This window comes from Rhineura floridana, chromosome 21, assembly GCF_030035675.1.
Source record: "Rhineura floridana isolate rRhiFlo1 chromosome 21, rRhiFlo1.hap2, whole genome shotgun sequence".
NCBI lineage: Eukaryota > Metazoa > Chordata > Lepidosauria > Squamata > Rhineuridae > Rhineura > Rhineura floridana.
In genome coordinates, this window is record NC_084500.1 from 12,567,808 (window position 1) to 12,584,200 (window position 16,393).

The 16,393-nt window shown below is 46.4% G+C and overlaps 1 protein-coding gene across 10 annotated transcripts in view; it reads right to left on the bottom strand.

Moving 5' to 3' along the window:
* Positions 1 to 1,993: 1,993 nt before the first annotated feature.
* The window catches only part of CUEDC1 (CUE domain containing 1), an 81,013-nt gene continuing 66,613 nt past the window's right edge, over positions 1,994 to 16,393 (bottom strand). For 7 of the 10 annotated variants that reach the window (XM_061604988.1, XM_061604989.1, XM_061604994.1 and 4 more), the window contains 5 exons: positions 15,531 to 15,620; positions 14,505 to 14,598; positions 11,854 to 11,912; positions 10,793 to 10,856; positions 1,994 to 7,793 (listed from right to left, as the gene is read on the bottom strand). In XM_061604988.1, the coding sequence (XP_061460972.1) occupies positions 7,787 to 7,793; positions 10,793 to 10,856; positions 11,854 to 11,912; positions 14,505 to 14,598; positions 15,531 to 15,620 (314 nt within the window). In that variant the 3' untranslated portion in view covers positions 1,994 to 7,786. Of the gene's footprint in view, positions 7,794 to 10,787; positions 10,857 to 11,853; positions 11,913 to 14,504; positions 14,599 to 15,530; positions 15,621 to 16,393 lie in introns of all 10 variants that reach the window. The other 3 variants (XR_009759854.1, XR_009759855.1, XM_061604995.1) reach the window with 3 other exon arrangements.

Consider the following 16,393-nt stretch of genomic DNA (forward strand, 5'->3'; position numbering starts at 1 on the left):
TGTCCAACAGGCAGATAGTCGTACATGCTGCAGGCTGTGCAAAACACTGGAAAGCCCCCACATGCCTGCTGGCTTCTTACCTGCATAGTTTTGTTTGAGGTTTATTACGTCAATAGGTTGGAGACTGTGGTTTAGTTGAGGTCAGGGAACAGAAGGGCAGAGTGGGGGGCCCTGGCCTCCTCGCCCTGCTGCCGAACTCGCTCTGCTGCTTAACTCGCCTTGACGCTTTGTCAGCTGGGGCCTTGACGCTTTGTCAGCTGGGGCCTTGACGCTTTGTCAGCTGGGGCCTTGACGCTTCATCAGCTGGGGCTCCCTCTAGCTCGTGGAGCAGGCCAACAAGTTGAAAAGAATCCATTTTAATTGGACAAACAGGCACCAAAGTTACATCCTCAGAGACTGTATAACAATAATAATAAGTAATTTTTTCCAGAATGACACTCAAAGCGACTTACAAAAAAGAAAAAAATCTCAAAAACATATACAAGATAAAGATCACAATACAAAATGAAAAATCAAAACAATATACCAAGCAAAACTCAAAAAAAGCAACACAAGAAATAAAAAAAATCCCCAAACAATATACAATTCAAATACAGTGCACCGCACACTAAAATAGATGAATGAGCTTCCATACCAGCAGTGACTGCAGATGTATTAGGGTTATTTTTTACTTACCAGATTTTCCATGGTAAATGAAAACCTGGATTAAATGTAAAAAAAAAGTATGGACATCACAACACTGCAATAAATAAATAAATTGTGGGGATGTGCGGCACCATTGCCAAAAAAAACCCCATCCTGAAGCACCCTAAACCACCACTTTCTTCTTGGCCAGAGCACATCATCAGTATCTGTCCTTCACCAGAGGGTCTGAGGGCAGGCAATAGAAAATACATTATTAAAAACAGCTTAAAACTCCTATGCACATAGGTGGTACATAATGTCCCATGTGCTAAATCATCTCATGTGCTTTGTCATTCCTTCAGCAACAAAGGGAGATTCCAGTGTGAAACTGCCAAACTGAAATGTTATCAGAAAGTTTGATTCTGTTGATTGAGGCCAAGGTTCTCTCCCACACAACAGGTGTTAAATTTAATTTAGCAAAGCTAGTAAGATTGTGTCATTGCCAATTAATGCTGTTGTGAATGATCACTGCGCTCGTCTCCTACACGGTTGAGCCGTACATAGAAATGTTACATATTGTAGCTCACTGGATTTTATGCCCCCTGCCCTTTTGGTTCTGCCAAGCCTTCATATATTTGACAAAGAGGGATCTAGTCCTCGAAAGTTTCTGCAGCAAACCAATCCACTAGTCTTTAATGGGCTGCAAGACTCTTCTTGTGTGTGTTATGGCAGATTGATCCAGCATTCAACTAGTTTCAAGCAAAGCATTCAGCTGCAAATCCACCGTTGGCCCCTCTAGAATATCTGAGGGCAATGCAGGCTGCCATCTGCCAAGCGACAGACTCATATTCGTGGCACAACAATAAATCTCAGGACCCCAATACCTCAAGGACCGCCTCTCCCCACATGAACCACCCCGGCCCCTGTGTTCCTCTTCTGAGGCCCTTCTTCATGTGCCTCCTCTGAGGAGGGTGCAGAAAGCGGCAATGCGAGACCAGGCTTCCTCTGCAGTGACTCCCTGCTTGTGTAATGTTCTCCCCAGGGAGGCACACCTGGCCCTATTGCTATCAATTTGTAGGCACCAGTCAACAAGCATTTTTATTCCCCCAGGGAAATTTCTCCCTGTTTTTTTAGTGGGGTGAGGCTGACTTGGATCTGCACTTTTGCATATATTATTAGTGAGCATTTTGGGTTACTGTCACCCTTGTTTTTTAGCGTTTGCAAGTTGCTCCGAGTTCACCTTTATGGGAAAAAGCTACTAATAAATAAATACAAAATCACAGAAATAAACAAACCACCGTGGCGAATCACCAAGCACAAGCTTTACGAGAGTACAACATGACTTTATTATGTGAATTACTATTAAACATCTTTAAGAAAAAAACATGTAAGGAAATAAATTCTAAAATAGAAACACACTCAAACGTCACAGAAGTCTCTTTTTTTGTTGTTGTTGGTTTGTTTCTTTTGTTAAAAAAAACTTGTTCTTTTTTAGAGAAAGCAATACAAACATTATTGGAGATTGTATATCGTTTTGTAGGAGAAAGAGCTTAGTTTTGGAACTCTGCATGGAGGCCCCTGAAATGCATTTACACTAGATTTGAAAAAATGATACCTTCTCCCCTGTTCTTCTGGGATATGCCCTGGGGGCTCAAGTTGGTCCATATGTCTGAATGGGATCGGCCCAGCTGCATGAATACAAAACATCTGTTTTGGGGCCTGTCCACAAACACTTTCCAAACTTAGCAATGACTTTTCATCTACCTGGCCTTGCGGGCAGGCTGTTATAAAAGGGACAGCAAGGAATTCTGTCTCTCACATCGGCGAGATTCCTAGCAGGATGAAGCAGCTTCAGCAAGGCTTAAAGGCCAGTGATGTTGCTACCTGAAGAACCAAGAGATCCAGGTTCAAATCAGTTCTGTTGGACATTGAAAAAGAAATGTGCTTTTATCTGTACGGGAGCTTCTCTCGGTAACAACAGCTCCTCTCCTTCTAAGGAACTCCTAGGAAATATGAGAAAGTCAAGAGTCCTGCTGGATCAGGCCAATGGCCCATCTAGTCCAACCTCCTGCTCTCAACAGTGGCCAACCAGATGGGAAGCTTGGCACAACTCCCTTACCGCCGTCGCCACACCAATCTGGGAAACCACTTAAGGGGACCTCTCTGCTAGCTGCAAAGGAGGATTTGGCTATGCTTACCCCTGCCCCCACTCCACCCGCGGACCGGTCCACTGCCCACCTTCTTCCTCTCACTTACAGAAGTATGCAGGCCTCGGATTTGCCTCCAGACTGTCAAGAATTTGCAGGAGGATCGGATCCAAGCTTTGACCAGAGACGTGGGTTCGTGCAATCAAGGTTGGATTAAAGCGCTCCGTTATCCAGGCGCAGAAAATCCACTTTAAAAAACGAAAGAGACTTTTTGCAGTTAGGACACTGATGGGGAAATGCACTGAAAAGTGTGGGGTGAACGAACGATTAATGGGATTAAAGGTTCTTTCCATTACAGATCCCAACCTTACAGTTACAGAATTACAGGCCTGGAGGGGAGCCAAAGACATCACTCAGACCAGCCTTCCCCCCCCCCATCCTATAACTATATATTTATGAAAGCAAATCAGGATGAAGTCTCAACAAACAGGTCAGTTGGCGAGGAGATAAGAGACAAAGCGGTATTCAACTAATGCACCCCATCAGCAGAAGGATTTGTTTGTACAGTAGGATCCCCTCCCACCCCGCACATGACCTGCACCCTCCCCAAATTGGCTCTGGAGAGTTGGGGGAACCCCTAGAACAGAGTTAGGGGCAGAACGTTCAATTGCACAAGCAAAAATCCTTGCGCTGACAGAACGTTCACGGAGTGCTACACGGAACTACAACCCAAATACTGTGGATGTACCCTTGAAGGCTGCAGTACTGAAACAGCCAGGAGGGGTCTCTGAGTAATTCCTTTTCCAGCCTCTAAACATCTGTGTGGATTCCTTCGGTTTTCAGGGACTCATGCAAGCTGAACAAATGTACCCAGATTCCCATTTGTTTGCTGAAATGACCAATTAATCACAGCAAGGGGCATCCGGCATTTACTTTAAAACAGGGGTGAGGCTTGCTTTTAATCTGAGGGCCGCATTCCCTCCTGGGCAACTTTCCTGGGCTTGCATGCAAATAGCGGGTGAAGCCATGAGCGCAAATGTTGCCTTTGTACAGTAATAATAATAATAATAATAATAAAATTTAATTTTTGTGTCGCCTATCTGGCCGAAGCCACTCTAGGCGACGTACAAACTAAAATTCAGTAAAATACAATACAATGTAGATAAAATACAATGAAGTCATTAATCACAGCAGCATGAGATCAGTTAGGGCAATCAATAGATAATAAGTATCCCAAAAAAGTTAGCCCTCCCCGGAAATCCTAAAGGCCTGTCCAAAGAGCCAAGTTTTTAAGGCCCGGCGGAATGTATCCAGGGAAGGGGCATGGCGAAGATCGAATGGGAGGGAGTTCCTACACACATTTACACCCCCCTCTCCTCCGCCCAGGGCAAGCAAGACGCATCGCCAGAGTTCGAGGACACATTCCAGCCAGGAAAATACAAGTCAAAGAGGGTGGAAAGCAAGGCTAGGGAGGGGGGTGGCCCAGGGACAGTCCCAAAGGGCCAGACCGAGAGGATTTAAGGGCTGCATGCAGCCCCCAGGCCTGAGGTCCCTCACTCGTTTTGAAAGGTAAAAAATAAAGCAAAACAAGGGAGGATGAAAAGCCAAGGAAGTGACAGTGGCAGAAGGAACAGCTCAAAACGTGGCTCCTCAAGGGACTGCGGGTGGAGCTGAGGAAGGCCGGATGGAGCCGCAAAGCTGGCAATGAAGCAAGAGCTGGAGGAACAGGCTGGAAGAGGTTAGTGAGGATCAGCAACCAGAAGCCCACAGGCCGGATCCCCGCTCCTGCCTGAGACGCATCACCTGCCTCTAATAGCCAACCCAGAGTCAAAAAGGGCATCTGTAGGGAGTTACGGCCATGAGACTTTGCGTCAGCCCATTTTGGGGTCGCAGTATATGGGACCCTGGCCCACCCTACCCCTCCATTCCACTTGCAAATAGCCATCCTGCAAAACTAGGATCACAGGAACCTGCTTTACACCAAGTCGGACCATTGGTCCATCTAGCTCAGAGTTGTCAACACTGACTGGCAGCGGCTCTTTCGGGTGTCAGGCAGGGAGTCTTTCTTTCCCAGCCCTACCTGGAGATGCCGGGCTTGAACTTGGGACCTTCTGCATGCAAAGCAGAAGCTCTGCCACTGAGCTACGGCCCTCCCCAAGGAGTTGCCAGCTAGAATGTTAAAGGCACAGAAAGTCTGATGGGGGGGAAACTGCAGCAACCCTACACCACCAACTGCGGCTACAACTTATTTTGTTTTCCTCTCCCTTAGTCATTTCCCTCAAAGCAGGAGGGCCTATTTCCTCATTTCTCAGGGTGGGCTGCCCGCATCCGTTTCTGAAGCACTGAATGCTAGAGGAGTAAAGATACAGCACGCATTGCATCCTGAGGAAGGACAGTTGCCCTTGGCAGGCCCTCATCCCCTTCACAATTCCCACAAAGCTGCCCCTTCTCTACTAAGCGCCTTTCCATAACCACGCTGCTATTGCAGCTAGTGCCCATGGGGACTGGTAGGGCGGAAGACAGGGCACCCAAACAGCAGGTGCAGCCAGAGCCAATCACGGGCAGAGCCAGTTAATTCCAGTTTTGTCTGTGTCCTCCTCTCTGGTAAGTTCTAGCAGGGATGACGCCGACATGAAGGAGGAGGCTGACAGGACTTTGCCACCTCTTAGTCCAATTCTTCGTTACAGCAGGCAGGTGGGGGCTGGCTAAGGGCAGACTGAGGTTGGTGGGGCACTGCTCCATCCGCCCTAAAGGGGCAGCCTCTGCTGCCGTGCTATCGCTCTGCAGGCCTAAGGCAGCGGGGTTTAATCCTGGGCTTCTCTTTGCACCTCTTGGGGAAAAGAATCATGGAAAGTTTAAAAAGTTAAGGCAGCCAAGCGGCCACGAAACACTGGAATGTTCAAAGCAGCAGAACCTATTCCAGAACTTGAGTCCCTTCCAAGCATTCAGAGAAAGAGAGAGAGAGAACAGCTATACATGGGACAGGAGGAACAGCCAGTTGGTTATTCAGCTAGGAACTAAGAGAGGGGGAGGAGGTTTGAAGGCTTTTCTACTTCTCTGGCTGTTTATTTCCAATGGCCACCCTCCAGCTTTCTCCTTGGCAACTAGTAGACACTCACTCTCAACCAGGGCGGTGGGTGAGGGAGGGGTGGCTGGTGGGTCCTATCCGGAGGATCTGTGTGTCTCTGCCTCCCCCTTATTGACCCCTCCAAAAAAGGGAGGAGTTACTGTCTGGCGGCCTCTCGTGTTTGGGTTTGTTTTTCTTTTAAGCGGTATCGTCCCCTCCAACACACACATGTAATTCTCCAAAATGGCCTGGAAACTTGGATCTCGTACAAAACAGCCCTGCTGAGTCCAAGAGGCTGAAGTTTTTGTCACAGGCACACTGACGTCACTTTGGCCGACCTGGCGAAGAGACAAACCTTCATTCAGGGTTTTTTGGTTTCTTCCCAACTCCCCGCCGCTTGCTAAAGCCTTGTTGAGCTCTCGCCATGTGTGATTAAAAGCAACGGACTCCCCAAAGGAGCTCTGCTCCTGATAACACTTTTGAGAGCCACTTTTTTTTTTAAAGAGCCAGGTCTTAAAGATCTGTATTGTCAATGTCACTTTTGAATGGCACAGGCCAGATGCAGAGTCAGACCATGGAACTGGTCCATTAGGGCAACTTCAGCCTGCCCTCAGGGAGCCCCCACCAGCCTGCCTTCCTACTTACATCCAATCCACAGGGTGGTACTGCCTGTCATCTTCCTCCTTCTCTGACTCAGGGTTGCCTTTGTACATCAGCAGGGAGGGGGAGGGGGGACAAATCCAGAACTAGTTGGCTGTTCCTGCCATTGGCTCTGGCGCCACCTACTGTTGGGCTCCCTGACATCCGCCCCGCCAGCCCCAATGGACACCACTATATCAGAGGATCCAAAGGCAGCCCCCTTTTGTCCCTGCAGGACCCTACGGTGAAGGGTCCCTTCGCTCATGGTTTTATCATACAATACTGAGGTAATATTTGAAAGCCCGGCCCAATGCGGGCAGGACCAGTTGCAGGCTTCCTTCCTGCTCAATTATCACCAGGGTCCAAGCTTTCAAACATTACCTCAGCGACAAGTGACAAGGCCACGGGGCAGGGTTCTCGCACCAATCACATAAAGGGGACCTTATTCACAGACACACCAAGGGATAGAATATAATCCGTTACACCAATATTCCTATTTTCCATTTTTCAGCAATACAAGGAACACATAGTTGGAACAGGGACCACACTGGAGCAATAAAGAGAAAGCAGTTTCTAGTTGGGAGGGCACTGATTTAGAGTCCACTTAAAAACAAAAATAATAATCGAAGGCCGTCGCAGGGGATTAATCCATCATGAGGCGTTTCTGGTTGCAGTAGAAATTGGCAGAAACTCTTGTATTCTGGATGAGAAGTTCATAATATCCTGACTATGGACAATCAGATATTTTGATTTGAGCTTATTTTCTATTAGCAGCAAGAATTATATAATGATAATAATCAACATTACAACAGAACTTTTGAGGCCATCCTGTACCTGGAGAAAGGTCATCCATTAGTTAAAGAGATAACAGCACTATGCCGGAAACCACTTTTGAAAGGCAATGTCACTCCCCTCCCTTCCATTCATCCATCTGAACAGCAAGGTGTAAGAAAGAAAGAGAAAGGTCCACGACCCATCCTTAAAAATCTGGAAATTCATTCTCCCGCTGAAAATATTTTGACGTAGAAAACAAAAATTCAGGCCAGCACTTAAATTTTTATCGCTCTTTCTTTCCTCTTTTTGGGCTGGATTCTTCAGATTGGAGATGGAACCCCTACACACACACCTGTAATTGTTTTCAAACCCCCTGATAAGAAAAGACCACGTGCCTGGCATTATGAAATGCTTAGACTTTAGGGAGCATTCCAACCACTTCAGGGCAGGGCCGAAGCACGTACCCATTCTTCTTCTCAGCCATCTTCAAATTCTGACCCTTATTTGTCTTTTTTGGGGGGGGGAAATTGCCAGCTCAGGATCTAGAAGAAAAAGGAGAGTGGGTGTCAGTGCTTAGAGCAGTGGTTCCCAAACCTTTTTTCCCCCATGGACCACTTGAAAACTGCTGAGGATCTTGGTGGACCACTTAATGGTTTTTCTGCTCTTTGTGGCAATTGTAACGCACTGCGCTAGGTGCTGTATGATTTTTAATTGCATTTTTATTGCGTCTTATTTCTTATGTATTGTAAAAGAAGCAATAAAAATACAGTTAAAAATCATTACGAACCCTTAATGTGGGCATGCCACGGACCACCTGAACAGACCATTTGTGATCCACAGACCACAGATGGGAAATCCTTGGCTGGGGGCCCCCTCCAGACGGGTGCTTTTATCGCAGGTGTATTCTGTAACATGTTCTAGACACAATCATTGTGCATTAGTGGTGGATTTATTCTGCGTTCTCTTGTTCTGCGATGCTACCACATTACTGCTGTCCAGAGGGGCTGTATAGTGCAACAAAAGCAGGACAAAAAAAACCCAGAACATCTGCGGTGTAAAAAGTTATGGGATTTCAGTACAAAGTTATAGGACATGGAAATAAAAGAGCTCCCCAAAACCTTTGCGAACGGTTTTGAAAGCGGGATTGCATGTGACTGCACAGATAGCCTAACGAGCACAAGCCATCATGAATGCGCAATAAAAAGGACACCTGGAGGGGCCTTTAGGAAAACTGAGCCTTGCCTGTTTTATGCAGGATGTTCAGTCATCCAAAAACTGGAATTGAAACCAGTCTTGTTTGGTTGGTTTTTTTAGCTCTGACCAAAGGTATATTTTAAAGCTGTCTTATGCTGAAAAAGGGGCCCAGGGCCAGCATCAGTTATCTACATCACTGGGCACCTGCTGAGGTCCGCACCCCAGCAGGTGGGCCTCCCAAATCTGAGCATTTTAATTTTCTTTAGCAAGAAGTACACACAGCGTTGACTATTCACCTGTTTTACCCTCATCGCAGCTGGATGACATGATCAATGGAGATGAGACTAGGCACAGATCAAGAGCAAAGGAGAAGGAGAGGCAAGGCATCCAGACTGAAAGGCACATACAGCCTGGTTTGTCCTTGAAGCGCCCAGTCCCTCTTCTCTTAACAGCTACGGCATAAGAGACAGCGCGGTATAGTGGTTAGAATGTTGGAGCAGGACCTGGAAAGACCAGGATTCAAATCCCCATTTGGCCATGAAGCTCACTGGGTGGCCTTGGGGCCAGTCACTGCCTCTCTGCCTAACCTACAGTGCAGGGTTCTTGTAAGAATCAAATGGGAGGGGAGAACCAGGTACATCAACTTGAGCTTCTCGAAGGAAAGGTGGGATATAAATGAAACAAACAAAGGCTAAAATCGAAGGCAATGACAACCTGTTCCCCACACGAGCCTGCCTGGCCTTTTACTATTATTATTTATTTATTTATTATAATTATTTTTACCCCGCCCTTTTTCCAAAACTGAAACTCACGGCGGCTTCCAGATAAAAGCACACATATAATTAAAAACATACAAAAGCCTAGATTAAAACAGAATTCAACTATTTACAGTATTAAAACCATTCATACACACAGTTAAAATAATTCAAACTCAGTTTAAAATAATACAATTAATAGCAATGCGGCACCCTTCAAGCCCTGTCCTTAACAACCTTTAGTTCCAAAGGCTTGTTGGAATAAAAAAGTCTTTGCTTGCCGACGGAAGGACTGCAAGGAGGGGGCCATTCTTGCCTCCCTAGGAAGGGAATTCCAAAGCCTCGGGGCAGCCACCGAAAAGGCCCTATCTCGCGTCCCCACTAGTTGTGCTTGTGAGGACGTAGGTATTGAGAGAAGGGCCTCTCCTGAGGATCTCAGGGCCCGGGCAGGCTCATATAGGGAGATACGGTCTGACAGATAGCCTGGACCTAAGCCGTATAGGGCTTTATAGGTCATCACCAGCACTTTGAATTGTGTCCGGAAACAGAGTGGCAACCAGTGGAGCTTTTGTAACAGGGGAGTCGTATGGTCCCTGTAACCAGCCCCAGTTAACATTCTGGCTGCAGCACGTTGCACCAACGGAAGTTTCCGAACAGTCTTCAGAGGCAGCCCCATGTAGAGCACGTTACAGTAATCTAAACGGGATGTAACTAAGGCATGTGTCACCGTGGCCAGATCAGACGGCTCAAGGAACAGGCGCAGTTGGCGCACTAATCTTAATTGTGCAAAAGCACTCCTGGCCACCGCAGAAACCTGGGCCTCCAAATTTAAAGCTGAGTCCAGGAGCACACCCAAACTGCAAACCTGCGTCTTCAGAGGGAGTGTAACCCTTTGAGATTTGGAGGCAAAAACACAGGGCCTTCCTGGTGGTTGTGCCACAACTGTGGAACTCCCTTGAGTGAATATTTGCCAGGTTCCCTATTTCGACGGTGGCTTAAGGCCTTTTTGTTCGAGCTAGCTGTTTAGTGACCTACTGTTTTTTATGACTTTTTTGGCCTGAGCTTCAGTTCTGATGCCTTTTTTTAATGCATGTTAATTCTTGTTCAAATTGACATATTTGTTTTCCTGTGGTATACTCCATTTGTATTGTAAGCTCCTTTGGTTATTGTTCCAAGAGAAAAGCAAACTATAAAGAGTAAACTAAACTATAACATCAGGTGGGAGATATTAGCGGATCACGTGGGTAGGGTCAGTTAAAAAGAAAAACCCTACTCACTCAAAATACCTGTGGTTTTCTTTTTTAAATGAAACATCCAATACTGAACTCAAGGCAAAAATACTGCATGGGCAAGGAAAATCCTTGAAGAGGAATATAGGAAACTGCCTTACACCGAGTCAAGCCAACGGTCCATCTGGCTCAGTACTGTTCACACTGACTGGCAGTAGCTGTCCGGAGTTTCCAACAGGGAATCCTTCCCAGCCCTGCCAGGGGTGCCTGGGGACTGAACCCGGGACCTTCTGCATGCAAAGCAGATGCTCTAACCACTGAGCGACAGCTCTAACCCCAACCTCAAAATACTCTTCACCTTACTGTGCTTCTTTCGATGCTTCCTCTTCCGCGTGCAATTGTCGTCTTCTTGCTTGGCTGTCTTCATCTGAAAGGCAGAGTCAGACAGGTGAATACCGAAACCTGTGGCCACAAAACCACCCACTCAGCAGTTATGTGGAGCTGTTGTCACATGGGCCCCACACCATGAGAGAGGGCACTATCAATGGGGTGGTGGCCTTCCAATTAGACCAGCCTCCATTGGTGGAGGTATGCCATGTTTTTGAGTTATGCAGAATTCTTCGTCAATAAAGGACCGGCCATTGTAACTTATGTGCTCGTGGCTTTGTCTGGATCTGATAGCATCATCGTGGTATAGCCAAAGCCTCATCCAGTCCAGCATTTTGTTCTCACAATGGCCAACCAGATGTCCCAGTGGGAAGCCCCCAAGCAGGACCTGAGCACAAGGACAACTGTCCTCTCCTGCGATTCCCAGCACCTGGTATTTAGAGGCATACTGGCTCCGACAATAGCGGATGAACACAGCCATTGTGGCTAGTAGCCACTGATAGCCTTATGCTCCACAAATGTGTCTAATTTTTTTAAAGTCGTCCATGTTAGTAGCCATCACATCTTGTGGAAGCAAATTTCACTGTTTAACTATGCATTGTATGAAGAAGTACTTCCTTTCACCTGGCCTGAATCTTTCAACATTCAGCTTCGTTGTATGGTCCTGAGTTCTAGGATTATGAGAAAAGGAGAAACACTTCTCCCTATCCACAATTCCACACCATTCATAATTTTATATACCTCCGGGCCCAGGAATGCCACTTCCAAGGTGGCACCTACCACCGGTGGTTTTTCTAAGAAACTGAACCGAAAACACTTTGCTTGGGTGTTGCTGTTTTAGTGCTGACTGGATTAATCAAGGACACTTTTTAGTGAATGAAGAAAAGGTTTTAATCAGTAAAACAAGAAAAGACTGGAGCCCAAGCAGCAAAAGCAGTAGGCTTATGAGCTGGGATCGCAAGCAGTCAGTACATTGGGAGTAGCTGGGGCCAACTCAGAAGGTAGTGATCATGTTGGAAACAGGACTATCATCTTACCGCATGAATGTCCTTCAACGTCGTCAAGAAGATTAGCTGTCGAAGCTGCTGTTCCCATTCTGGGCTTGCAGTTAAGGAGAAGGAAATTGATGGTGTGTTGAGGGCATAATCTAAGTCAGGCCCCACCTCAGCTGAACTCCAGAACTTTGATTTTAGTGGCCATAGCTCAACCCTGGGAGATGTCACGCCAAATCAAGGGTTCTTTTGTTTAGGTGCAGAGTGCCTTTCCCCTAGTGATCTGCAAACCTAGCTGGGCCCCATGAATCTGGGATTCAGGGAAGGATTTGCAAGTCACAGCATATCATCATCTACTATATATTTTGAAAAGTTGTTTGATCTCGATGAATTTGGACACCTCTTGATGTCATAATAAAATCTTGCATGATCGTTTTTGTCTACATTTGGATACAGCTGAATGCCATTTTGAATCCAGAAGGCAGACTGAATCTCTCAAAAGTGCACTGATTTCGCACCACTGATTTCAAAACTGCACTTTTTGTTTGTTTTTGCGCTTCTCAGAATTCCCAAGAAACATTGCTAGTTATTTGGGTATGAGGCAGCTAGTTATTAAGTGCATCAACCCTAAGTGCTGAGGTCCATCTACCAGAGTCAGGTGCAAAACAGCAGCTCACAGAGGTGGGCACAGACTTAGAATTATGTACCAGGGTGCCTCTGAGCATATGCACAGCCCAGGAATGTAGTCCCAGAACTAAACTCATAGTCCCATTGTGCACAAAAATCAATTCCTGGTACCTCCCACCTATGTAAGAAGGCATCATTTTCTGTTCTGCTCCATGTTCATAGCATGCAGCGCTATTTCCATTCCACTGAAGTTCGTTTCCCACCCAAAACTATGTTATTCGTCTCGCTGTCTGCTCTGGGAAAATTACGTAACTTATTTATTTGATCGCATAACTTACATAAATTATGTTGTCATGATGTTATTCCATCCCATCCATTCCAGTGCAAATTGGGGGGGGGGATGTAATTAGTTATTCATTCATTGGCGATCACTCGTGGCTGAGTAAGATTGTCTTCCAAGGTGAGGTCTTTAACAGTGCGTCCTTAAGTGACTGTGGAGTTATGTTTCATTTGCAGACTGAAAGCAGTATCAGCAGGAAACACAGATTATAATAGCTGGATTGATTTCCATGCCAGACAGTGGAAGAATAAGTGAACATCAGCAATTTCTGCTGCTTCTGCTTTCATCAGAAATCTCTGACATCCCTACCCCCACTTCAAGCCCTATTTAAGAAAAAAAGAAAAACTTGTGGTAGTTGTTGCGGTTAAAGCAATTGGTAGCAAGAAACTCTTGCTGATCTACTGCCAATTACTTGGAGATCTACGGAGAGATCCCAGCCTACCTCCAGCAAAAATTAAATTTAAAATCATGTATACTAATGGGGATCTTTGAGTGCCAGTCCTTATGAATCCAAAATAGTACCATTCATGCACAAGAGGAAGGTATCGGCTGGACTGTGGGAACCTCAAGGTTTGCATTAGTACAAAAACCTTATTGGGGGGGAATGGACCCCAAAAACATTCCAATGAGGACTGAGTGTGCTATGAAATATAGACTGTTTTTTTTTGTTGTAGGAGGTGAGGATGGAAAACTAGGTAGGAAGGGAAATGGAATAAGAACATAAGTGCTGCTGGATCAGGCCAGTAGCCCATCTAGTCCAGGCCAACCAGATGCCTGTGGGAAGCCCGCAAGGAGGACCTGAGCACAACAGCAACTCTTTCTCACTTTTGATTCCCAGCAACTGGCATTCAGAGGCTTACTGCATCCAACAGCGGACATAGAGCATAACCACCATCGCTAGTAGCCACTGATAGCCTTCATGAATTTGTCTAATTCTCTTTTAAAGCCAGCCGTGTTGGTGGGCCATCACTGCCTCCTGAATGGAGTATCCTGGAAAAGAGCGTAGTCGGTTTGCATTCCAAACAGGAGCACTCCACGTGGCAATGTGTAGTTTCAGGTCCCACTTGAAATACTCAATGGAAGCTGGTCCATTAGGGCAATGGGGCACTGCCCCATCCAACTCAGCCGACTCCCACGTGCCTACCTTCTTACAACCAATCCAGGGCTGGTCCTGGCTGTCAGCCTCCTCCTCCTTAGTCTCAGTGGTGCCCTAGCAGTCCTCAGCAGGAAGGAGTTTAGGCACAAAGTAAGAATTAGCTGGCTCCGTCTATCATTGGCTCTTGTTCCACCTGCTGTTGGTCTCCCCGCCTCCCGCCTTGCCAGTCCCAGAGGGCACCAACCACATAATCAACAACTGAGGAGGAGGAGGAGTAAAGCAAACAAAGAGTATAGTAAATGTCTGTCTATTACATGCCTTACTAAAGACATCAGCTGAGGTCCTGAAGGTCAACACAGCACAGTGGACGTCAACAAGTGAAGTGGCTCAAGCAAGGGGCTAGTGTACTGAGGAAGGAGAAAAGGGCCCTGAAGTTCAACTCCCTGCTCAAACCCGAAACTCACTGGCTGGCCTTGGGCTGGTATGGAAAGCCAGCTGTGTTTCAGCAAAATATTGCTTGGCTGATAAACCATTAAGAGAGCCACCTGAGCAACCCTCTCCAGGTTGGGAGACCAACAGCAGGGCATTATGCACTGTCCAGGGTCAGTAACAAGGCCTCACATCGAAGGATACACCTGATGCTTCAACAGCTGTTTTCTTTTCGACTTCCTCATTTTGGTCTTCTCTGAGAAAGCCTTGGCAAGTTCAAAGAGTTTCTTGCGTGTAGCTGAAAGGGGGAGGGAAACAGGGGTGTTTTTAAGGAAAAGGAGGACACATCTATGTCTTATTTCCAAGGATTGTTATATCAAGGAGAACTGAAAATCCTGCTCACTCTGGCTTTTGAAATTAGGGTTAGCCTTTAAGGACTAGAAACTTGCTTAAACGGTGGTCTTCTCAGGACGCTGGATTCTGCACCCAGCCTTCTGCACTTTGCAGAAGCATACACATTCCTAACTACAGAATAAGAAGAGTGGGGAAGAGCCCCTGGAAAAGGCATATATCTCCAATCCACCCTAGGGCCAAGCACGGAGAGCGAGGGAAACAGATCCGATAGCCCAGGTGTGGAGAATCTTTGGCCCTCCAGCTGCTGCTGAAATAACAGCAATGATAATTATAATACAGATTATTTTATTACCCACCCTCCACCAGAAGGTCCCAGGGTGGGTTACAACAATTTAAAATTTATATTAAACATAGTAAAAACAAATTATAGTCACTGGGATAGATTGGGTCCTGAAAACACACATCGCGAGTGTCAAAGGCCAGGGTAGAGAGGTGCTATAACTCCCATCAGCCCTAGCAAGCATGGCCAATGGGTGGGGATGATGGGAGTTGTTGTTCAGCAACATCTGGAGGGCCAGAGGTTCCCCACACCTGCGATATAGCCTAACCTGGTCACACTTCTGTGCTGGCAAAAGCTCCTTACCCACATAGCATACTACAAGGATCAAATGCACTCCATGCTCCCCTCCCCCCCCAAAAAAACAACCAGTAGCAGGCAGACATTAAGAGTTCTGTATCATCAGCACCAAAATAATTAAGGGGTCTAGTGCAGTGTTCATCCATACATTCACACGGGGTGGGGGGAAACTTGGCAGCTGGGAAGAAACCCACCACAGCTCCAGATTCAATCCTGCCATCCACCATGACACAACTCACATTTTCCCATGTGTTTTAATTTGTCCCTGAATAAGGCATCTTCGGAGACAGCACCACTGGCCACGCCAGTTAAGGAGCGAGCTACATCATCTGGAAGGCAGAACAAACCAGCGATTAACAAGGAGCCGAGGAAACAGAGGGCAGATCCACAATGCATGTTTAAAGCACACCCAACACACATTTAAAGCACATGACTTCTCCCAGAGAATTCTGGAAACTGTGACTGATTTTTCCAGAACAGGGTTACAACTTCTCAGCTCCCTTAACAAACTACAGTTCCCATGATTCTTCAGGGGAAGACATGTGCTTTAAATGTACGGCATGGACCTGCCCAGAGATGAATCTTTAGCATGGTGCAGATAGCCCTGGAGTCCAGATGCCAGACCACTGGGAATTCAACAGAGCTCACCCACTCTGGGGTGGTCTCATCCACAATTCAAAATAAGAGTTTAAAAAAGCCCACCAAGGTTAAAATTATCCTTTTAAAAAAGATCAGATTACTGGGAAAAATTGACTTAAGGTAAGACTGTATAAAGAAAATGCAAAATTTGTGTTATGATTGAATGAATGAATGAATGAATGAATGAATGAAATTAAACTACAGTGGAGGCTGGTGAATTGGGGCTCTATGCCATCAACTTTTGTCTGCCCTAAGCTAGCCCCCTTCTTCTTCCCTTCATATTTACATCCTGTCAAGGGGGTGGTGCTGGATGTCAGCTTCCCCCTCCTTTGTCTCAATGTTGCCCTTCTAGAACTCATCAGGGAGGAGGATGGAGACAAAACTAGAAGTAGTTGGCTCTGCCCGTCATTGGCTATGGCTCCACCTATCATTGGCCTTGCCTTCAGCCTGTCACTGGCTCCGG